This window comes from Calypte anna, chromosome 2 (assembly GCF_003957555.1).
Source record: "Calypte anna isolate BGI_N300 chromosome 2, bCalAnn1_v1.p, whole genome shotgun sequence".
Lineage (NCBI taxonomy): Eukaryota > Metazoa > Chordata > Aves > Apodiformes > Trochilidae > Calypte > Calypte anna.
Genome location: NC_044245.1, coordinates 10978452 through 11003763, shown reverse-complemented (window position 1 = coordinate 11003763; position 25312 = coordinate 10978452). Strand labels below are relative to the sequence as shown.

Below are 25312 nucleotides of genomic sequence, written 5' to 3'. Positions count from 1 at the left end.
TGCTACAGCTGCTCCAGCAGGGTATCCTGTGGAGCTTGTGCTGTATTCACAAGCACTGAGGAGATAGCCCAGGCACACTGTGCAGCCTCAAATAGCACTAGACACCTCTGTTTGTAAACTGAGTAGCATCCCAATAGCAAGAGTATACAGTTCAGAGTTGCTCTTGGTGACAGTACATCAGTATTGTTGTACTCAGCATCTCATTGACATTCTAAAAATCAGAGTGTCCTCAGGATGGCCAAGAAAGAGGAGGCAAAGACAGAGAAGTCCCACCGAGGCTGTTTAGTGAAAAACAGAAGACTCCACAGTTAGCACCTAGTGGCTGATATGCCCCTGCACTGCAGTGTGATGAAGTTTAGAGGGTTTACCTCAGATCCAAAAGGAATAATAGGTGAATTAATGCTTAGCTGGGAGTGAGCTGGCACAGCAGGGTTGGTACCACGTGCAGGCTCACCGTGCAGCTCAGACCCAACTCCAGGCATGAGCATCCTCTCATGATGGTTGCTGCATTTCTCTGGGAAAAACCCCTTATCCCCTCCCTCCCCAAAAAAGAAAAAGAAATAGAATAATGATATTGATATTCTTGTCCCGCTGTCTCAACTGCTGGTTTTCAGATCATTCCATCATCATTTTAGAGCAGTCGTGTTCTCAAAAAGCTTTTCAGGTGATTAAGCACAAGATACCTGAATAAGCTAAAAGCTGAGAAGTGCTAGGAAGATAAAAAAGGGGGAGAGAGATCCTTTTGTCATCATACCAAGACACCATATACCTGAAAGATAGTGGCTTTTATAACACATGCTTTTGAAGCAGTAAAGATGTAAATTGAAAGCCCAAGCATCCCTTTTATCCGCATTGATATCCAAATAGACTAGAAGCACCAAGATGTATTTGACTTCAAATTACTAATTTTTTAGTTTATCTCCCATTCAGTGTGTGCTTTGTGGTATCCAAATGCTCTCACTGAAATACTCCTACTCTTTTATTAGAACAATTATTTCAATCTGATCACCCTCTGTATTTATTGAAAAAGCAGGAGGAACACAAATAGGTGTCTTCTCTTCCTGTGTGGTCACTGACATCTTGGAGTGATGCAAATTAGTTTGAATATTAGGTCACTCTTAAAAAGAAGTGACCTTTGTATATACTTAGTTCATTAGCATACATGATTTCTTAATAGTCATTTGTATGTTGTCTTAAATCTTATTTCTCTTTTCGGAGTTTGGGGATGTTCAGAGGGCTCTGACCTCCCATCAGACTTGCTCAGACATTGTCTCATTGACAAAGGTGATTTTGGAGGATGGCAATTCTGAATGTTATTCCCTAAGAAAAGAAGAAAACACATGTAGAATTTCAAAGACCTGTGAAGATGGTTACTTAGGATTTATTTTTATAGACTATTTATATGCTGAGCCTACTCTCAAATGCCGGCTCTGTCAAAAGGTAATACCAAGCAACAAAGCCACAGGAGTTTTTCTCCTAATTGACAAACACTTCTATCCCATCCACCTTGAAAAATACTCTTATTATAGGCTTGGCAGACAAAAGAACTACTTAGCTATATTATTGTTTAAGCTGTGGGCACAGCAGTGCACTGTAGCACAGTCACAGCATGGAGGGATAACCATTTTGTGGTCATGTCTCAGGAAAAAGAGGGTAGGGGTAGAGATGTGTCAGCAGGAGACATGCTAATGGCAAGTGACAGTTAAATAGTTACTTACTATTAACTAGTAGTTATTTACTATTAACTAGTAGTTATTTACTATTAACTAGTTACTAGTTACTTACTTACTTTGAAACTTCAAGATATCAATCATACTTGAAAGCTACTTGCCTGTAGTAGCAAGAGAGAAACTTTGAAGTGTGCTCCCTGATCTGCTGAGCCCAGAAAATCTCAGCTCTCAGTTATTTATTAACTCTCTGTGAGGTCCAAAGGGGCAATTAAAATCTATTATTGCCCCCTTTGACATACAGCCATCTTTTACCTTGGGTAGGTTAAGTGTGAATATTGAGGTTTGACGTGCTCTAAACCTGATGAGATGGCACAGACCTCACAAGTCATTGGCCTCAGAAAGCCACCAGTGCCATATACTCAGTAAGCTCTAATTCCACATTTCACATTACCCATGCTTTGCTTGCTTTTTTTTTCTCTTGCTTTTTTTTTTTGCTTTTTTTTCTTTTTTTTTACAGAAGAATAAGATTTGACAGATTTTTTCCAGCTTAAAGAAAAAGGTAGAATTCTCTAAGTGGTCAAAACACTGAACCTTAACTTTTGAATTTTTGCTGATGGCAGTGGTTAAGGTATTTTCAGTTTGGAGAGTTAGTAATTTAAATTTCAAAACAAAACAAAAAAAATCTGAAATACTAAGCATAAATATACTCTTTTTCTGACAAGCAACAATTTTTTTTTCATACTCAGTTTACAACTCCCTTCTATGTTTCATTTTTTCTTTTCAGTTCAATACACAAAAAATTTTCAAAATATCAGTTTCTTACAGGATAGAAAAATATCCACTTCTTCCCCACAAGCCCTAGGGTGACAATCAGCTGGAAAACCTATGAAATAGGGCTGGAATGAACATGAACCAAGGCTATGGACAAAGAGGGAACTTAGGAGACATACATTGGTATTTCCTATACATACAATGTATTTTCAATATATCTTAGTTTGTACTTGGTTCACATCCTTTCTGGTTTTCACTTTGTGTTTTTACTGAAGGTTTTCTGTAGTGGAAATATCCAATACAGCTTCTGAAATAAATTACAGTGCAAAATAACACACTGAAAGTATTAAACAAATCAAAAAAGCTGGACTTCCAGTCTGGCTTGACTGCAAAATGGCATGGGGTGAGAACAGACTGCTCAAGATAGGAGGACAAATAATAATTAAGGGTTGGTTTCATTGACAGGAAAAAAAGAGCTTGAGGTGCTGGCAGATGCAGTGATTCTGTTCCCAAGCCTTGCTAACCGCAGCAGATGCTGGCACACTGGCAGGGAGGAGGAGGAGGGCAGTTACCATGGCTCAGCTTGTAGGAATGGCTATAAAGGGAAGAAAAACAGTTCAAGATGTGGGTTTTGGCCCAATGTTGGGGTAAAACACAAACTCTTCAGCTGAGTTATATTTTAAAAGAAAAGGAACAGTGGGAAAATCTCTTGAATTGGACATGGAGAGCTAGTTAGAAATTAGAAGAGGAAGCTAAGAACAGTTCATGCCAAGCTTCACAGTGAAAGGCCTTCTCACTGTGAAACACATCCAGCTGAGAAATAAACTCTGAAAAGAAGTGGAAGAAGCCCCATCATTTGAAATACTGTAACAGGCATAGAAAAAGCACTAGAAAGTGCACTGTGGGGAACAGTCTTTTTTTGGCAAGGAGTGAGACTTGGATGAACTAGCAGCTTCTTTCTATCTCTATTAGAATCACAGAATCCAAAATCTTTCTCAGAGCAAAAGCACAGCCAGCTTTGAAAGCTTGCCCAGTTTTGGCATCATAACGTGGGTTAGTACCACTCTGCACACTCCAGCTCCTGCAGTTTCCCAAAGCAATAGTTAATAGCTCTGCTGACAAACTCTCTGATTAGTGTGAAATACTAGCAAGATGTGGAATATATTTTGGAGTGTTTTCAGATCTAAAAAGAAACATAAACACAATTTGCAATTTGATGTAAGATAGTTGGGCAGAAAGACATTGTTACTGTATTTTAATATCATATCCCCTTTGCTGCATAGTGATTACAGTGCCAGTTAGTTATAGTTTGCCAGCTTTCGTTCTGAAGTTAGATTTTAGTCCTACTTTTCTGTAGTAAGTGTTTGATTTATAGGAGGTGAAATCTGTCCATTGTATTAAACTGTAACAAGAGAAGAAATTTAGCACATGCTGGTGTTGTAGCTACATTCCCTGTTAAATCCCAGTAGACAAGCTGTGAAACGTAGGCAGCTGTGAAACTGTACGGCTCTAGTAAACAGTTTTTTTAAAGAAAAAAGAATAATCCTTAGGAACAAGTGAAGAAAATTCTAAAAATTATACTGCCTTATATTATAGTATGTAAATAGTACAGATTAGTTGCATATTATAATTGCTTATAGTTTTGTTACAGTGCAGTGATTCTTTAATGTCTTCTGTCTCTTACCTCTAGTGAGACATTTTGGTGAAAGAGAAACTCCTTACCTGCCCTGCACTGGCTCACTCATTTATATTTTCCCTCTCAGCTCAGCTGCAAACCCAAGGGAAGTGGTTTTTTTCTGTCCACTTGATTTTCAGACTCTTTGGGCCAGACTGGGTGTTCTGCCATGTTCTCCTCTGCCTTTCCCAGTGACCTGGTGTAGTGGGAGGTGTCCCTGCCCATGCAGGGGATGGCAATAGATGACCTTTAAGGTCGCTCCCAACCCAAACCATTCTGTCATTCCCTGACTCAAAGGCAACAGAAAACAGCAGGAAGGTTCTGTACTCACTTTGCTTTCATTCTTAACAAAGAACAACTGACGTGCTGCAGGGAAACAGGACTTGACCTTTCTCACCTCTGCTGTCTGGGGTCTCATTATGATTAAGAGGCTGCCTAGAGAGGTGGTAGATGCTCCATCCCTGGAAACGTTCAGCATTGGGTTGGACAGGGCTCTGAGAAACCTGATATAGTTAAAGATATCCCTAGGACTAGGGTGACTATGACTATGATTCTATGACTTTCAAAAGTCCCTTCCAACCCATATCATTCTATGATTATTTGTGAATTTGGAGGTTTACTAACACTGTCCTAAGAAGGCTGTGAGGAGCTATGGTTTTCTTTGCCAACATGACCTGGGTAATTCACGGGTGTTTGTTTTCAGGGGTGTGATGGGCCCTGGCTCTGCCTTTTCAGCTTGCTTGCCAGACCAGCCTTGATAGTGATGAGGGAAAGTGAACAAGATATCAGTCATGTCTGCTGTTTTGTCAGTGGAAAAATGGAAATCTCTCAGGGAAGAGTGAGAAAGATTGAACTATTTTATGCTGAGGCATCGAAATTACTGCCTAGTGTCCATAATTTATTCACAGTCTTTGTCCCAGTAGGATTAATAAGACTATTACACACTTAAAATTAAGTATGCACATAAGAGTCAGTAGCATCAAATTCTAATGTTCTACTTCAATTTTTTTGAAATCTCTGTGTGGGAAAATATCTTTTGTTATTTCAGAATTGTGAGAAGTTTAACAGCATGTTCCCAGGTGGAATGTGAGCCTCAGAGAAACTTTTTAAAAGGGAATCTAAGGCTGTAAGCTCTAACCAGGCCCTCCCAGAAAATCTCCAGGAAATGTTTCTATGTTTAGCGTGCTGCCGTGGTAGCTCTGTAGGGATGTGAGGTGGAAAGCACAGAGTGGGAGAGGTTTTAACAGAATCAAAAACTGAGAAATTGCGCCTTCTGGATCATCATGTGCCAAAAAATCAGATGAGGTTAAAGGAAATAGAGAACAAGAGAAGAATACAAGAGAAGAGAACAAGAAGAATACACTAGTGATAATAAGTACAAGGTGGGAGGCACAGATGGCAAAAGTGAGGCAAAAAATGGTCAGATTTATGAATGTTGATTCTTGTATATTCACTATAGCTTCATGATATGTGATTTCTGCTAGGTCTGGAGTTCAGCAACACTTCATTGAGGCATAGCTTAGGAACAGGAAAGAAGCAAAGGCCAACGAAATCTGTGGGTGGCTTCACAGCTCTGACGTATTCTTTTCCTGCCCCAGAGGTTTACTGCTACAGTTATCCAAATGAAATTCTTTTTAAACCAATCTTAAATTCAAATAAAGTATTTCCTGACCTTTGTTACACCATCTTTCTTACCATTGCATATGGTTGAGGTCTTTTCAGTTGTCTCTTTTCTAAGACTAAATCTATTTGACAAATGTTGGTCTGTAACAAATGAGTTAACTCTGTCAAAGGAGATACCAAGAGGTTGAGACGATTACTGGTACTTCTCAGAGCAGCTACCTATCTGGAAATACTTATGTAAAGATTGGAGATACCAGGTGTTTGGAAGAATTCAGTTCCAAGACATTTTATATTTCTACACTAATACAAATTTTACAGAAAAAGATACATATAAAGAGTCAGAAATATAGGCATTACTAGCAACTGAGTTTTGCAGTATATAATTTTTTTCTTTCAATATGCACAGTGCTATTTTTAAAGTCTTTGCTACATATTCCTAAATACTGATAATGTAGCTTGCAGTTTGAACAGCAGTGCAAGTGTGGCTTATGTAAACTCGCTCTTTGTAGAGAAGCATTAACTCAGCCTTGTGTGTACCCTGTGCAATGAAGTTTCTGTGGCCTGGGTTTCTGCTGCCCTGTATCTGTGTCCCTGGTTCAACAGATGGATGGTTTTGCTGCTTTGGCTGTGAAGCCATTGATGACACTTCAGCTCTTCAGCTGATGGGAAGCTCAAAAGAAAATGATGCAGCAAACGTATGTGTGTATGCTGCTAACACAGCAGAGGTTTAAGACAGCAATACAGTATAAAAGGAAGACAATATTAAATTAAATTAAATTAAAGGTAACACACACAGAAGTGGTAATTAGAGCAACAAGCTCTGTCTGGGAGCTTTGTGGCAGTCAAGCAAACGTTGGAAGTTGATTCCTGTTGGAACCAACATGGAGATGCTCACCTTTACACGAGAGCAGATCAGGCTGCAGCTTTCTAGCTGTGCCTGTTCCAGGCAGTGCCCTTTGTAGAGTGCTTGACATCCTTTTCCTCTCAAAATGACTTGTAAAATCAGCCTGAAATTGCTGAGTATTAGAGTTGTACCTCTTGCTGTTAGTCCAAGGAGCTGTTTGCACTGACATGCAGTGCCTCAGGGCTTAGCCCTGCCCAGTCCATCAATGTTGAGAGATTCCCAAAACTGCAGATAAAACACTATTCACTATTTCTGCCTTTACCTCAACAGTCCCAGCTTTGTTAGAAGACTTTTGGAGCAAAAAAATAGTATGGGAAAAAAAAAGAAGAGAGATCTTTTTCCATCTCTTTTATGTTTAGGGCCTGAAGTTGCCAAAGCTTTGTTCTTCTCCAAAGGGACTTCTAGCTGAGATCTCTCTGTGTCTCATCCCTCCATTTCCAAACCGAGCACTGCAGTACCCTGTCTATAAAAAGACCTCAAAACAGGCCAGGATTTAGTGTGGCTGCTCCTAACAGACTGGAGTTTTATGATTAGTTGGCTGGATCCAGTTCTCCACCCATCTATTCCTAGCCGTGTCTTCCTCTCTTCTGATGTTTCATCTTTAACTTTTGCAGAGCTCTTTTTTTGGCATCTTCTGTTGTTGTGTTTTGTTTTTTCATTCTGTCACAAAGCTGAGGGGAGAAAAGGGGTAAGAACAGCTCTTTTGGCAGAAGTCCAGATTTAGATTGGTTCAGTTATTATGAAAAATGTTCAGGAATGGAAAGTTCAAGGTTTTTATGGTGTGTTAAAGTTTTTAAGTCATCTCACTTCAGAGATAAAATTATTTTTGTTACCAAATTTTCTTCACTTTCTACTGACTGAGATCATCAGCTATTTTAGGACTTCAAATCTCTTTCATTCTGACTTACTGTGTACTTGTCTAAGGTTAAATGGGGAATTTCCTTAAAGACCATCATACCACTAAAGGAGAGCTCCATTTCTTGTCCTTTAGTAGGAACATAAGTTATCTAAGAAAGGAAGGACCAGAGAGCCTCACTCAAAGAAGGGGTCTGGCCTCAGCAGTAATAACATTTTTCTTTTATTTTTTTTTTTTTTTTACATGTTTATCAACCATTATCTATTGAAAATCATTAAAACATTGTAAATACAGATGGCAAGCTGAGGCCAGGTTATGAGCTATTTTGATTTGACTTTGATTTCAGCTGTTAGCTACTCATGGAATGTGGCTGCTCACTCAGCTTGCATGCTTTTGTGTCTGTGCCCTGCCATTTATGATGTTCTTGTGGGAAATCAATATTTTAGATTCCTCTCATTGTGAATAAATTTGTCTATGGAATTCCATTTACAAAAGTCCATAAAAAACAAATACAAGGCCCCAGCTACATTTGAAGAATTTAATGTTTAAGAAAACATTCACACACATCTTTTTTTTTTTCCCAGACATAAGTCATGGCTGAGAATAAATATTGGGCCTGATCATGTACTACAGGATGTGAACTTGATCTGTTCAAAAAATAACATCAATCTCTGTGACCATTAACTGTTCCTTTTTGAAATAAATGCTAATGAAAAGAAAATAAATGCAACTGTGTATTATGCATATTATTTTTACATGTATTTTACAGAGTTCGTTTAGTGGAAAGAGGATCTCCACATAGTTTGCCCCTTATGGAGTCAGGAAAAGTAAGTACTGAAAGAAGATTTAGGCATGCCTCTTAGGGTAAATATTTTCAGTAAATTTTCATTTTTGTTCATTTTTACATAAATGTAGTGTTAAGGAAGGCTTTGTCAGCTGTGCAGACTGAGGACCTTTCTTTACTGTTGAGGTTACAGCATGAAGGTGCTAACTGGTGCATTTCTGCTCTCTCAGAAGCTGCTCCTCCCTCAGTTATGCAAAAAGAAGGTATTTTATCCTCCACATCTCACCCTTGAAACAACCAACAAATGTGCCAATAATGAAGGCAGATTTATTGATGTGGAGCCACCTCCACTCAGAACTGCTCTGAGATTACCAACACTTACTTGTAGGTTACTGACCACCCATGCAGGGACTGTCCCAGCTTCCAGCTCTGTCCCTTCTGCTGTCTGGCCATGCTCCAATGACCAAGGTCACTGCTCTGCCTTTGGGTGAAGGGAGAGGTGATGCTGCCCCAACCCACTGAGGCACTCCCTGCTCACTGACTGCCCTTGGTGTTGTGGATGGTAATCTAAAGCTTTCTAACCACAGCTTTGCAAACACTCATGGATGTTTCCTTCTCTATTTTAAGGTTTAATATCTGCTTAACTCTGTAGTGGTTGAATGTCCATTACATGAAGTCACTGGCAGGTCTCATTCTGGGACATTTCATGGTGCCCCGGCTTTGTTTCAGGCCAAAGTTTCCTGTGACTAGTGGTTGGTTGTTGGGTTTTTTCCCTCTTCTAACATACGCTCTCAGAGACTTGGACCATTTGTATTGTATTTTGGTATTATAGGTGAACGTTTGATTTTTAATGATCTTACAAAGAGAAGAGGCTTTGTAGCATTTCCCAGATATCTCAAAATTTATCACATCTGCACACTATTTTGTTGTTGTTGTTGTTGTTGTTGTTGTTGTTCTAACTCTGCTCTAACTTTTTAAGGATTTCTTCTGTTCCATAATGAAGTTTTTTGGGGGGACAGAGTCAGAAAATGATTGCATAAGCCAGTATCTGCTTTCTTACTGCCTGTTGTTTGCTTTCAATAGATCCTCCCAGGAGTACGAATCATTATTGCTAATCCAGAAACAAAGGGACCCCTAGGAGATTCTCATCTTGGTGAGGTCAGTCATGAAAATTTAGCCTTTGTATGCTCTCAACTAAGTTGCAGGGATAAAGCTATCACCATGTATGCCAGTGGTTTCCTATAATATGTCTTAGCAAATACTTGGTTAGGAAAATTGTGACTTCTACAGACCTTTGTTGTATGCAAAGTGTGTAGCATGGTATTTACATCATTATTACAATTACTAATAACATACTTGATAAAGGCTAATATTAGCTCAAGTTTGTTAAAAATGGAAAAAACCCATGCTTTTTCTAACTGTATTTTTCTACTTGCTGCTTCACCAATTCTGCTGGAAACCTACATGAAAAAATGTTTATTGATTAGTTTAATTTCAACTTGATGGTTTTTTGTGCTATTCTCTTTATAATCATTGTGCTTCAGTGCACTGAAGTACTCTCATTAGTTGGGTTTAGCGAGGCTATATGTTTTTCCAATTTATTTTATGTTTCTAGCGAGAGAAAAAAATGATATTTTCAATGAGCAATTAAAGATCTAATTAACAAAATGAAGAATTTGCTTAGTCATAATTAAAATACAATCTAATTTGTGAGATTCATCTATAAGATTTCATTCCTATGAAATCATTAAAATTTCCACAATGCCTAGATGAAATTAATCCTTTTCCATAGGTGAAACTCCTTGGCCTCTCCCTTTAAAATAATCTGGTGCATAAGGAGCGTGGTGCCCTGCTGGAGTACATACATTGAACTGGGTGGGGGACAGTGGAAATAACACTGTAGGCTCTTCTGAAAGACCATACACAAGCTGACCTCAGAGCCAGCTGAGCCCTTCAAGGCAAACCTGGGGCCAGAGGGCTGCAAGACATCTGTGACTCCAGCATCCCTGTCTCCCAGGCATGGCTCAGATCTGTACTCCAACTTCATTGAGGGCCAACTAGAGTATCTCTGCCTAAAACTGGGTCAGTTACAGGTTCAGAAACAGTGTAAAGGGGTATTTTAGTATTATCTAGCCATGACTAAAAATGTTTGCATCAAGAATTTTCAATAATGCTTCATTCTGCAAAGCTACTTTAATTAATACTGTATAATTGCTTTTAACTTAGATATGGGTTCACAGCACTCACAATGCCAGTGGGTATTTTACCATCTACGGAGATGAATCTCTGCAATCTGATCATTTTAATTCAAGACTCAGCTTTGGAGACACACAGACTATATGGGCTCGAACTGGTTATTTGGGGTTCCTGAGAAGAACAGAACTCACTGATGCAAATGGAGGTAAGAGCTTTCTTGTCTTCTAGGTCTGTGCCCATAATTTGGGTTATTTTAAGTCTCTTGGCTTGTGCTACCCAGCGTGTTCAGTCTGTGAAAGTTGCAGAACTGTAAGAAAGTCTTAGTTATAAGAATCAGAAAATAAATCAGACAATAAGAGTTCCCTGCTGAAAGAGTTGTTTTTCCTTTGCCATACCTCAGGTGCTCTCAATCCATTCCACTGGTGACTTTTTGGCACTGCTATTGTGCCAGGTACTTCAATTTGAAAAATATGAAATGCAGCTTAAAGTGCCACCATTTGTTCTCACAGGTGTATTCACAGGAATGTGTTCATGCAGATAGAAAAAGCCTTGGTGTGAGTTTTAGCCCTGTCCCTCCTGTCACAGCCACCTTCTTTGATAATTTCTCTGTTACAAACTTGCTTACAGAAGCTATACATTCTTTGAATTTCCCTGTTTTTAAACCTGTGGGAATGGCTACTGAAATGTAATACAAGCAGCAGAAGAAACTAAAGAGGAGTTTGGATTTCTGTCAGGAACAGGCTGGATTTCACTCTTTGTTTCTATGACATTCCTAATCTCATGCATACGTGTAACCCACACAGCACTTCCAGGCACACAAAATCTCTACTTGGGAAGACATTACTTTTCTGTGACTTTGCAGAGCACAGTGCCCCAGGAGGCACTGAGGGAGCTGAGGTAGCACTGAAGGCTGGTGGCACAGTCTGGTTTCTGGCAATGCTGCAGGCACCTCCAGAAGGGATCCCAGGGCCCTGCTGTCACTGCAATTAGAACAGCAGCTACTCAGCCAAAGAGTGAATTCTTCAAATCTGAAAGCACTTTAGTAATCACCATGGATTACAACTGCTGCCCGTGTCCTTGTGTTAGCATCTTCCTGAAGAGATTTACTTTCAGTTGTACAGGCTTTTTTTCATTTCATAATGGTAGTCCAGCCTTGAGCAAGTTCAGGATGTTCTGAGGGTATTAGGACTTAAGTATCTTGTGGCAAAGAGTCACTAAGTCTCTCTTCTCCCATTTTTGGCTCCCAGTGCAGGAAGTTCTCTATTGCCATTACATTACCACCTAGCAGCTATCTAAATTAACACAAAAAGAGCCAGTTGCTTGCTTTTAGGTCTATTGGTGAATATTCTTTCTTTTTGGATAACATGAAGTCATTTATTATCACCCTTATAATTTTTTAAAAGTGTCATTTCAGCCTTATTTATTTCTTTAGTCAGTAAAAATTTTTACTATAAGAACATTATGCTCTGGAGCTTGCAATTTGTCTAAATGAGCTATCTGTCACATAGTACATATTTCTAGTTTATTGATAAACACCTCTGTAATACACTTTAAGCCTCAGTACTGACTATCTCAAAACTACTGGAAGAACATAATGTGTACTGTTAGGATCAAATTCATCCTTTCTCTTTCAAAAGAAAGAGGAACAAGGAGCCTATTGTCTTTCTAGGGCATCTTAAAAAAGCAGTCTGTTCTGCATCCACCTGGGAGAAAAACAGGAATTTATGCCACTGTCTTTGGGTGAAGACTTCCACCTTTCTTTTTTTCATATGGAAATAGTGTTTCTGCTTTCTGTTCTTCTGCTTCCTGCTCTACACTTCTTCAGTAATGGAAAATTCTCATTTTTGGAAAACACTTTGGAATTTCAGAAATTCAAGGATAATTTGCATTATATTACCAATTTTATTAATGTAAACATTTTTGTAATTTAATATACTGTATAATAGAATGATTAATATCTTTTTTTTTCCTTACAACCAGAACGCCATGATGCACTTTATGTTGTGGGTGCATTAGATGAAGCCATGGAGTTACGAGGGATGAGATACCATCCGATTGATATCGAAACCTCTGTAATTAGAGCACACAAGAGCATCACAGAATGGTAAGGATTATAACACTGGGGCCCTTACGTAGAGCTGAAATATCAATAGTGTCTGGTTTTTTACCTCGGATATTGTGGGTGATCCAGGAAATGGCCTGTCTGGATGGCCACAGGATTTGTAACCAAGCTGTAAATATGTCCTTAAGATGAAACTTCACAAACAGATTTAATCAGGAAGGACTGTTTCCTCCTTAGACCACTTAATGTTTCTTTTTTTGTGTGGTTTGAAGTACAGTGAAGGATTAAACTTTTAATTTGAGAGATCCAAGCAGCTCTCAGGTAGGTCAGTAGCTGTTTCTTAGAATTTGAGATTTATATTCTGACCAGGAAAGGCAAAGTTGTATGAATTCAAGCTTTAGGAGTCTTATTAGAAGGAGTAGACAAACAGACAATTTTAAATAAATGAAGACACTAATAAATTTTAATAGTGAACACACTGTTACTTTTGAATCCGTTATCAGTAATTCAAGCAGTGATCAAATCCAAGTCTCTATGGAAACCAAAGCAGTAAATCATTAATTTAATAATGATATTTTCTTAATCAATGTATCACATCATCAAATTCACATAGCAGGTAATCATTTCTCAAGGCCAACATGGGAACAAGTAGTTATTTATTGTTATTGCATCAGAAGACTGCGTCAGGTAGTTGTTTTGTTTTGATTTAACCTCAGCTCAGTTCTTCTCCTTTTATCCAAAAGGAACCTATCACAACAGCCAAAGCAATTTAGTGAGTGTTGGATGTGGCCCTAAATTTTTCTTTTCAATCCTGTCTGCAGAGGTGTGTCCTGGAGCAGCAAACTTCATAATGAAGTGCAGCAACCAGATTGATTTCCTTAGTCAATGAATCTTGCTTTTTTTCTTAAATACGTATTAAAAATAAGGTAGATAATTGCTTGGCTGATGGTAGCTGAGGTTTTACTTTGTTGCTGTACCCCCAGAGCATCATCACTGTATGGTCTAGTGCCATCTTGCCATTACACAGGGTGGGGATTCTATGGCCTCAGATAGCCAGTGTGAACACTTCAAGAATGCTGTGAAATTCTTTTTGAAAATGTGTCGGATCAGCATCAGCAGTGTATGAAAAGTTTTCAGATCAAGCTATTTAGGGACAGCACTATTACAAGATGGCCAAAGATTCATAAATCAATGTGTTCAGCAGTACCTGTTTTTCAGAGATCTGTGTGTATCAGCTCTTGGTCAGTGAATGAAGTAGCCAAGTCACACTGCAGGAATTGCTGTCATGGGTTTCAGTGGCCAAAAATGCTTAAAGTATGTTCCTATGACTCCTGAGAGCACATTTCCATTATCATGGAAATCCTGACTGGGATGGTGACAACTGAACAAGGGTTGGAGTGAGGCCACTGAATTTCTGCAATAAGGTAGAAGTGAATGCAGATAACTATTGGTGACTTAACTCCTTCCAGTACTTGGGTGATAATGTACAAAGCACATGAGCTAGATTTCAGACAACATGCTGTACTAGTACTACCCTTTGCCCAAAGGCCATAAGTCTTCAGGGTTGTATTTTTCCTCAAAGAAGAGAGATCGATGATGAGTTAGTTGCTTCTCTGATGTGGTCCCTGCAGAAAATGGACACACAGTAATTTAAAGCAGCAACATCAGGTTTGCTCACAGTTCCCAACCTCTGCCCAATAGCTTCCTGGAGACACCACCATGGAGTTGTCTCATGCTCCTAGTCTTGACTGTCCTTGACTTTTCTCACTTAACTTCCCTTTCAGCTTCTCTTAGAGATCCTTCTGTCTTTGGGGAACATTCCTAAATGAAATAATACCCAGTAAAATATTTCTTTTTATATACAATTTTTATAAGCCTCTGTCATGAGGCTCTCTTCTTGTTGGAGGCTGCTGCTGTTTCATTTCCAGTGTCCCCATAAGGCCTTAACTGCATTGATACCTATTGCAAACAGAATGTGCTGGGTATGTCCAGTCAATGGAGTGTAAAAATAACCTCAGCTTCCAAGAAACACATGCTCGTTTTATAACTTTTAACATTATTGAGGAAAGCAGTGACCTGTTGTGGTCCAGTGATCCTGCTGTGCAGCTTCTGCCATTGAGGATCAGATCTGAAAGGTCATATAGAATTATCTTTGTCTCTTAAAGAATTTTAGCACAAAACCAACAATCTCTGACTCTGGGCCTTCTTTGTCTAAATACTTAACAACCAAGAGTGGCACAGCCTTCTTTTATTGTGATCTGTGACTACACCAGGCATGTTTGAAAGTGTTTTTAATACTGCAAAATATCTGGAGAAATAATGAATGTGTTTTAATTAAAATACGTTGTTGGCTCATTTAAACTTCAAACCCTTGAAAGAGAAGCAGAACAGAACATAGCTTCCTGGAATTTGCTAAAAATGGTTGCTCTCTCTCTGCATAATGGCAAATATGTAAAGCTGCATGAGATATTTGAAGAAGACAACCATTATGAGCCTCTTTCTCTGGAGCTGTTTCAACAACTTCCTTGATTTTTCTGAAGCATTTGGTAGTGTGGAAGCTGCAGGAGGGGCTGTTCCCAGCTCAGTGCATTGGCTGTGTTGTATCTCTTGGATGTGACTCCATAATTTCTTGAGAAAATGAAGAAAAGTCAAGTCCCTAGTTTTGAGTTTGGGTTTTTTTTTTCCCGTTTCTATTATTATTCATCAGGGCTAGAATCTTAGGGTAGTCAGAAGTGATGTATGTTGGCCAATGTATCTTCTTCTCAAGTGGTGGGAACATAAATGGCAGTATTTCCTTGTACTTACAGTGAGTTACAGTCATATATGAAATTAGTTTTAAATTAAATTGAAACCCTCTTGGGACTGTCAGTGGCTCTAGGACTTAATAGAAGGTTCATGAAGGTTTTGGAAGTCAGTATTCTGAACTCAAGTGTTCTTCTAAGACAATTTTAGGCAGCTGCTCCTGCTGCTTTAATTGCTTTTCCAACTAACAAGCTAACAGTATGTTGAAGGCATGGTTTGAGGTGCTAATGTAAATTTTATTAAGATTTCCCAGGCTTTTTTGTTAAAATACATATCATGCTAATTTAGATGTTTGTACATCATATATATATATACAGTAAATATTCTAGGACCTCTGTGGAGATGGGCACCTGTGCATACTGATACTTCACTTTGTTAATATCCAGCATCAATCAAAATGTATTAGAATGTATGTGAAAACATAATTACAAATTAAAATTCACTTCATAGCAGTACTAAGTCAAAAGCAGGCTGCACAGCCTTGCTTTGGTTGCCCATTGGTTTTCCAGATCAGTAGGCACCAAAGAATTTGGCAAGATTTGAAAATGAAATCTTTTTTAATAATAAGTACTTTTCTCCTAAAATCCATCTGTTAAGCATTGACATGCAACACATTTTCTTAGCTAACTTTTGTGCAGAGCAAGGTATGTTTCCAAAGTATGAGGATTTTCAGAATTGTCTTCTTAGACCAAAACAGTGCACTTTTGTCTCCATCAAGTGTTGACCTAAGCATAAGTGGCTCTTTTTGAAGTCAGCAGATAAATCGTTTCAGATGCTTATGCACAAGACAGTTCTGGGAAATTATCCTCTGATTTTATAAGGTAAAGGATGAGAAAGTGCAGGTCTTGATGTATGAGTTACGTGCATAAGTGTTATTTTATACTATAGAATAAGGAAGAAACAACCATCTTCCATGCCTTAAACACCTCCAGGGAAAAATGAGGGTTTTTTGTGGAGCATCAGTCCTACTCACCTCCTGTGAGAATTCAGAGGCTTTGGATGGATTTGAGACATGGGGAGGAGGATGGAGAGAAACACACACCAACCCTTTGTAGCCTCCCAGCCTCCCCAGGTGGAAGGATACATGCATTATCCTTAGCCAGAAAAGGCAATTGGTACCAATAACCAGAATTTACCTGATTCAGCTCAAATGCTTAGCAAAAAGCATTGGAGTCTTACAAAGTTCTTTTAGTAAAGAGGAGATAGTAATGGTAATGGTATTCCCATGACCATCTCACCTGTTATAAAAAATGTAAAGGAACCTGAATAAAGGACGTAAAAACTGCTGTCCCTTAAACCCAACAGAAGGCCATGTAAGACTGAGGGAGAGAAAGCTTATTTCTGTAGAAAACAATTGATACAGAAAAATCACAGCTCTTTTGTGCTGAGCTCTGACCTGACTCAGCAGCCAGCCCAATGCAGAGGGCACATGTAGTCATGTTAGCCTAGCAGTGTTCAAGTGAGGAAGCCACCTCCCCAGCCACCCCAGGACCTCTGTACCATGTAAAAATTCCCGAATCTCCACACCCTTCCATAGGCAGTGTTTATTCCAAAGATCTTTCAGCTTGGGCTATGGTCCCAGTGTTTCTTTGGTGCTGTATCACTGTCTCATCTTTTAAACTCCTTCACTCTTCTGGCAGCTCTTAAAAAACCCCAAAGTCACATCCACCCACACATAGCTCATGAAACCCTTCATGAACACAGCAGTGCTAGGGTAGCTCTGTGGCTTCAGAGGGGCCTCACATTGACAGGCAAGGATTACATTGGAATTTCTGTAAAGTTTAGGCCAAAGAGTTAGTGTTGCAGTACTACTAAAGCAAGAGTTAGTGAGGCTGTTCTTCTGCCCTCCTTGCAAGACATGTTGTCTCTTGTTACTTAGGCTATGTGATCAGCATACAGAGGAAACCCTAGGAGTTGAAAAAAACAGTAAACAAGATGAAATTAAAAAGGTAAAAAATGAAATGGATAAAAACCCTACCACTAATTCTGCTTTTTTATTTCATTCCAGTGCGGTGTTTACCTGGACAAATTTATTGGTCGTTGTAGTTGAGCTGGATGGATCAGAGCAAGAAGCTTTGGACCTGGTTCCTCTGGTCACCAACGTGGTCCTGGAGGAACATTATCTGATTGTAGGGGTGGTGGTGGTTGTGGACATTGGTGTAATTCCTATCAACTCCCGTGGAGAGAAACAACGTATGCACCTACGAGATGGATTTTTGGCAGACCAGCTAGATCCCATCTATGTGGCCTACAACATGTAGTTTAGTACCTTAAAGCTTCCATGGACTTTACCATAGATGTATAAAATTTTTTTGTGTCCACTAAAAAGTGTGCAGATAAGATGCTGACACTCATCAGAATGGAACTGTTTCTATTACGACTTTTCAAAGCAGTCACGATTGGCAGGAAATAAAATGTGAAATGTTTTCTTTTACCACTAAATTTTAGAAAAGAAAGACTATGGGGTAAGGCCCTTCAGTGTGTTGGAAAAGCCCATTTAAAACTTTTTTTTTAATTTTTTTGCTTATTGGACAATACTGCTTTTTGAGTAAATGTGGCTTTGTATTTTACATTAAGGAAGCTGAAGTAGACTTTTTTTTTTATTATTCTGCCCTCCAAATGGATTCTTTTAAAACAATTTGCAGACTAATACAAATAATTGTTTTCTTCATTTGCTTTAATATGTCATAAAAAGCTGATGAATACAGATCCATTACTAACTTAAGCCATTTTAGATCCCACATCTTACGAAACTATGTAGTGGTACGAGGAGAATACCCAAAGTAGCACCTTTCAATTAGAAATCTTGCAGCTTTTTGTCCAAGATGCTGAAAGCCCAAAGGCCAAAGAGCCTTTGTTGTTAGCATTAGAATGGAAGAAATTTATAAATAAGGTGTATTTCGGCAATGAACTTGCAAATATCTTTGTACTAAACTAAAAAGATAAAATAAGTTAACTACTTCTTCTGTAATTATGTACAAAGCGTTTAATTTATTTTGATCTCTTTAGAAGTATAAAAGAGAAAAAACATTCAAGAATATTAAATTCTTGAAATGTTTGCTAATATAAAAAACAAAGTGTTGTATTATCTTGAGTGGATAGTATCACATCAAATATATATATATGAAATATAAAATCACTAATGACAAAAGATTTTAAAGTTTAAAATGCAGTACTTGTCACTTGCATGGTGTCTCCCACTGTAGATAATCAAATGTTACTCACAAATTTTTTGAAGAAAAAAAAAAAGCAATCCTGGATTGCTAAGTATCCCTGTCAAAAAGAATCCTCTAGATACCAGCAAGTGGAATTATTGCTGCCTTTAAGGCAGTGAATGAATTTAAGACTAAAAATGCACTACAATAATTTTGTTTTCTTTGCCATGGAGGCAACAATAAATATTCGTGCTGGCATGTGCATACACTTGTTAGATTTAGAAAAGGCAGGTTGAGGAATAGCACTGTTGTCTAGCTGCAGAACTTTGTTGCACAATTTTTTTCATTGTTTTAGTTGGTGTTTTTATTGCTATAAGGAAAAGTTTTGGGGTTATTTGCACAGTTATCAATTTGCCTCTCGGCTAGGACACATAGCTCGGTGGCCAATGCATCCAGTTTACATTTACAGGAAACGATTGTTTCGATGGTCTTTAATTTATTCCTTAACAGAGAGGAGCATACAGTCACTACAACCAATTTGGCACGAATCGTGCATCTGCTAACTAGTCCCTAAACACATTAAAACATCAGAGGAACCGATCTGCCTGTTGAAAGAACGGAGGAGTCCCCGGGGCCTCCTGTCTGAGGCCATCGCGGGAGAAGAGTAGGAAACATGCATCACAGCTGCCTTCATTTTACTACCTTTGGATAAAAGAGAGGTTTGATTCCCCAGTTCTGTTGTCTTCCCTGCACCCCGAACCCCTTTTTTTAAAACCTTCCTCTTCCTTCATGTGGTTGTAACTGAACTGACCTGTTTGTGATTCAGAGTGGGATTTACCAGCTGCAGTCCAAGAATGCTTTTCTTATTGTCCCAGATGACGTCCATGTGCTGGCTCTCATCACCGGATATGCATGACTAAGATTGTTGCAGGGCAAATGTAACCATGTTTATATCACGTATAAGGGAGTCTCGATGCTGGGTGTTTAAAATCTTTTTAAGAGGTAGGGACGTTTTAGTCTGCATGTACAGTACAGAGCATCTTGCCACGTCAGACGCCTTTTCTTTCAGACCATCCTTTCTGCCCTCCCTGTCCTGTGAATAGCCCCATTCATGCTCTGCAGACCAATACTATATTTTGTCAAATTCATTTTCTGCTCCCTAAAAAGAATAAAATCTGTTCTTAATGGCGAGTTGTTGTAAGGTTTCAGACAAGATGTTGATTGATTACAAACATAATTGCAGTGTGTGAAGTAGTGGAGTCCTGCTATCGCTGATCTCAGTACTGCAAAACAAATCTTGCTGTCGTTCAGAGCATCACTTTAACCTTCACGAAGTCAACTTTGCATTTGTAGAGAATAAAAGAACTGCAATGCAGTTGTGAAACGCAGTTAATAACAGCTCTCTTCTGCAACCTGTCATCCATGGTTGTTAAATCCTGAATTAAGAGAAAAAATAAACTGAGTTTCTGGTTTTGTTGTGCAAGCAAAAGGAAGAAAACATTTAAGCACCATCAGACTGAGCAATAAAGAAGGATTGTTCTGTATTAGAAATTGTACTGTAGATAAACCATTCATGAGAATGTATAAAATGTTTGTCTTGTGACCTTGTGCTTTTGGAGTCAGACAAAACCATGTAATCAACTTGATGCACATGCACAAAAAAAGAGGGTACACAATGAACATTTAAACACAAAACTAATCAAACAGGAGCAGATTCCTCATGGTGCTTGTTTATTATATATATTTAATCCTGCTTGACACTTTACCCAAGGGAAGACTGTCCCTTTTATCAGTTGAATGTTAGCAGCGTTATTTCATAGAGTGTGGTGACTGGTTAGAGAAATTCATGTAACTCAGCCAATCACAGTTTCAAACAAAAATTTTTATGTGCAAAGGACAGCAACCTTCTTGTATGTTAAACCACCAGTACGCTTTGTACATCTGTGATAACGCCTGTTTTATATTCAAATGAACAAATAAAAGCTTTTATTTTTGTTGCTCTGAAAATATCAGTTTCTTAATTAGTCATCTAAAATGGAGCTTCCGAGGGCTGTGGATGTTCAGTGGAGGAACATGGAGAGTTATACTGTAATTTTATTTTGTTTACCTCTCTTGTTGCATAATTTATTAGTACAAATCATTCTACTTTTAACAATGTTTAAATACTGGTGTGGGCATTTATTGCTGAAAGACTTTCATATGGCAACAAATGTTTTTTGTGAAATGTTTTTTTAATTCTTTTTAATATATTCAAATATACTGTTCACATTTTTGCTGAAAGTGTAAAGATTATTGTAAGCTTGGTAACATTTTGTGAGAAGCAATAACAAGCATTAGTACTGTAAAACTCCTCAGATTTGTCACTTATCACTTTTGTTGCAAGGCCTTGCTACCAGCACATTGCTCATCTGTCACTTAGTTCTTGCTCCAGGTGTTTTGTCTCTGCTGGAGCTTTCTGCCAGTGGAAAAATCTGGGAAACTGCTTGGTCACACATGTGGGGCTATAACCTCTGTACCAATTCAGAAGCCTTGGACAACCCCTAGGAAATGTGATCTGCCTATTTCCATTGGCCTTTTCCAAAAATACTGTGATTGCAGAGCTGCCTCTCAGCCCCCTAATGGAAGGTGTTCTGCCCTACCTCTGTTTTCCAATTGTGATTTCAAATGGTGAAATTCTAAGTCTTTGTTTCTTTGCTAGCCCATCGGAGAAGTTCAGAGTATGAAGTCCTGGCTCAAATGGCTCAAATTTCAGGTTGCCCAGCAAAGCAGCATCAGCTCTACATTTCCATGTTTTTAGCATGCATCCTGATCCTGGGAACTGTGGCATTTGAGATCAAACACAGATCCTCTAAGCAGGTCGTGCTATGTCACAACAGTTCAAATCAGTACCAGGACTTTCTGGTCTGCAAGGACAAGATTTCTTCAAAGCCATGGCACAATTGTGTTCTCTACAATCCATCCAAGGAGAAAATAAAAACAAAAAAAAAACCAAAACAAAACAAGTACTTCCCCAGGGATCCCACAATACAGCTATTAATAACTTCAAAAAATTTATATTCAAAAATATTGCACAGCTATAATCAGTAAATGGGCTGATTCTAAAAGCACAAAGTTGGTGTTACTTTAATTTCATGCTTGGTAGAATGATGATGATGATGGATGATAGGCTTCATACAGGGTAGTGTCCAGTGAAGAGGTCTGAAGCCCGTGGAAGCACCACAACAGGGAAGGACTTCCATGTGTAAGTGGCAGCATGTGGGAAAAGTTTGGAAATGCCAGGGAGAGGCACTGGGAAAAGACCTGTACTTGCACTTGGTGTAAAAGGGAGGTGAAAGGCAGGTAAGGTCAGAAAAGATTTTACATGTGCAGGTATGGGCCAGACAATTGAGATAATTTAACCCAATGGTATCGGGCACCTAATTTTTGTGCCTACATTTTAATTTTCTCACCTAGGTGAGCCCATGTCAAATGAGGTTGCTCCAGCTGCTGGGACTCACATCCCTGCTGCTCCCACTTCAAGCTGGAGGCTTGGATGACCTACCTACCACCTGCTGAGCTCAGCCAAGGGCCTTTGGGATAAGACCTAAAAGTGGGAAGTTATGGAGGTAGGAGGACAAACACACAGAACAAGAAGAGGTTATCTGTAGTGGAACAAAGCAATCAGACGCCTCTGATTACCGAGAAGTGGGTGTGAGCCGGTATCAAATCCACCTGTGCCCAATTAGGGCAGGCCCCCTATTGAGCATGTGCAAGACCAGGGGGCCAATAAAAGGTGAAACTCACAGTTTCAGCTAGCCACAGACTAGCTCACTCTCAAGCACTGTATTACCTTCATTGCACCACTAGTGCTCATTGCCTCCAAGGTGAGGCTCTCGTGACGCAGCTGCTTAAGACCCAGTACTGCAATGCCGAAAGTCCCGGGTTCGAGACTCCACAGAGACCTCACCTTGGAGGTGATGAGTGCTAGTGGCACAATGAAGGTAATACAGTGTTCGGGAGTGAGCTAGTCTGTGGCTGTGAGTTTCACCTTTTATTGGCCCCCTGGTCTTGCACATGCTCAATAGGGAGCCTGCCCTAATTGGGCACAGGTGGATTTGATACCGGCTCACACCCACTTCTCGGTAATCAGAGGCGTCTGATTGCTTTGTTCCACTACAGTTATCCGAAGCCAAAATGTTCAGGAACATTGAAAACAATTCTCAACTCTCTCTATCAGGGAAAAGGCAGGAGTGAAGCAGGGAGGTGCTGAGAAAAGACATTCTAAAAAGCAGCTGCATGCATGAAGAGAAAAATGTTTCCATGAGGCAGGGTCAGGAGGGAAATATGGCACAGCCAGCATTCATGGAACAGAAGATGAGAATTTGAGCCAACAACTGCCCTCAATAATTTAGTGGCCAAGGAGATACAAAGAAATTAAACTTTCCATTGCAGGCACACATGTTCATTAACATTTCTAGGGAACCTCACACAAAAATTTGGGTTTGGGTACTTCCTTGAAATCCACAGGATGATGTTTTTCACGTGCCACCTTCTCTCCCCACTGCACAGAGCTGCATGCTGAGGTGAGGATATTCACCCATGTGTATTTATTTGCAGGGTGTCACAGCCTTGTCCATGTCCTGCAAGGCTGTGCTGCAGCCACAGCAGTTCAGCAAGGGCTTTCTGCCTGCACGGGCAGGGATGGAGATGCACAGTCCCAGGATGCTCACTCAAGTGTTGCAGGGGCAGGTGTTGGAAATGCACAGCCCACCCTACTAGTCCAGAGATAGGGCTAGGAAGAAAATGGGTAGCAGTTTAAGTTCTTCCCTTCCCTTACATCTCTTTGTTTAGTAAAGAGAAAGAAAAAGGCAATATGGTGTGGGCTCAGCCATAATTATTTTTTAGTTCAAAGGCTGGAAGTATTTATTCATCTTGGGGCAAAGACTTAAATAAACAAGAGGGTTTTGACTGCTATTTTAAGCCATAGTAAAATTACTATCAGAGATGATTCAATTTTGAGTATTTTGTAACAAAAAAACCCCAAAACAAAACAAAATGGGGGTTTTTTGTTGTTAAAATGCTCCCATTTTCAGTGGATCACATAACAGGATTGTAGCCTGCCTGTGAAAGCAGTGCAGATGTGTTTTTGGCCTTGGGTAGTTTTTAGCAAGCTCAGTGTTGCACCCATCCAAACACTGGGCAAAAACATAGCAGGCACACTGCTGGTGGGAAGGGGAGAGGGGCTCTGGGCTCTGGCTCAGCATCCAACACCAATTCCCAACAGCTTGGTTAGCATGGAGCATCCTGCTGGTTGGCCACCACTGACATTAGGGAGCCCAGAGTTAGGCTGCTGGCACCAGTGTCCACAGGAAAAATAACAAGCAATTGCATTAGTGAGTTGCACATCTCTCCTTTCTTCAGGGAGAAATAAAAACCTTCCTGACTCTACAGACTAGTGAAAAGATAGGGAAAGGCTCTGTAAGTCGGTCAACTGTTGTGTCAGCCAAAGAAATTCTCTAGTGTGTAACCATGCATGGCAGAGTTCCTAGCTGTGGTTTGCTGGGTTTTTGGGGGTTTTTTCCTGTGGGAAGGAGCCAGTGCTGATCCTTGGCAGGGGCTGAAGAAGTTCCCTGCCTGCCCTGGGCCACCCAGACCACTGGGGTTTGGATGCTCCACTGTGCTGCCTCCTGAGAGCCAGCCAGACCCACACAGCTGTCCCATGGAAACCCCACTTGTTCCTTCCATCTGACAGTGAGCAGGGTGCCCCTGTCAGCCAAGGCTTGCATGTGTGCAAGGCACCAATTCCCTTTTTGCTTTTAATGAAGTCATTTTTCACCTTGAGGGCCCTGTTACAAGGGACAAAATCCCACTGCTATGTCCAAGCCCTGTGTTGGCTCCCACACACCCGGGGAGAGGAGAAGCAGGGACTTGGCCTGGCAACAAGCAGGGTACAGAGCTACCTGCAGCCAATGGCTGCAAAAGACTTTTCCTACTAATGAAGTAGTTAAAAACAAAGTAGTGCTTTAGATTAATTAATAAACATTGTTTTCTGCTGCAGAAGTCCTTCTCCAGACACTAGTAAAGAATTTCATACTAACCAGCCTCACAGCCTCTTCTCTGTGCAGAACTCAGATTTATTTTTAGGTACCTCTCTGGGGCAAATTCTATTTCCATTGAAGCTTAATGCCAGCTTGGTTTTTACTTCCAGGGAGTTAGCAGATATTTGCTGGTGGCTTCATAAACAAACACATCACTTTTAGTATGGCCTATTCCCACTATGTCTTTCTCAATCTTTCTTCTGTATTATCTGCAATTATTCGTCTCCTTTTATTTAAAAATTATCTGCAAAGCAGACGCTGTATTGAATTTCACCCTTTCCATCACTGTTTGCTGTTCCTGAAGTCACCTCTCTGCACTTTTCCATCTGTAGGACTTTTGGGCTGTGAGGAGCAGGAGGGTGCATTTAAAGTTAATTTTCTCTGAGTTCTCTTTCTGATTTTAGAATTTTGAACAGTGCAGTATTTTTTGGTTGTTTTTTTTTTTTAATCTATCATCACCAAACAAGCTTTTGAGCCTTTTGGCATCTGACAGCTTTTTTCAGGGTTTTAGAAATTCCAAGACAGTTGTATCTTTCCTTTTTCATTAGCTATAAACATCTTGCACCTAAAGCTCAAAATACTGTATTATTCTCACAAATGGATGGATCTTTTCACTCACAATTGACATTTTAAAACATGAAAATAAGGAAATAAGGCAAGAGGGGCCTTTTCTGGTTTTAATACCCCTCTGAATTTGATTTATAAAAGCATTTAGCAGCATACGCATAGACAGCACT

General features: G+C 39.6%; 1 protein-coding gene across 4 annotated transcripts in view; it reads left to right on the top strand.

The window, feature by feature from the left end:
• The window catches only part of DIP2C (disco interacting protein 2 homolog C), a 301441-nt gene extending 280936 nt beyond the window's left edge, over positions 1 to 20505 (top strand). For all 4 annotated transcript variants that reach the window (XM_030444421.1, XM_030444420.1, XM_030444419.1 and 1 more), the window contains 5 exons: positions 8269 to 8326; positions 9367 to 9441; positions 10510 to 10684; positions 12460 to 12583; positions 17352 to 20505. In XM_030444421.1, the coding sequence (XP_030300281.1) occupies positions 8269 to 8326; positions 9367 to 9441; positions 10510 to 10684; positions 12460 to 12583; positions 17352 to 17604 (685 nt within the window). In that variant the 3' untranslated portion in view covers positions 17605 to 20505. The remainder of the gene's footprint in view (positions 1 to 8268; positions 8327 to 9366; positions 9442 to 10509; positions 10685 to 12459; positions 12584 to 17351) is intronic.
• The last annotated feature ends 4807 nt before the right edge of the window (positions 20506 to 25312 follow it).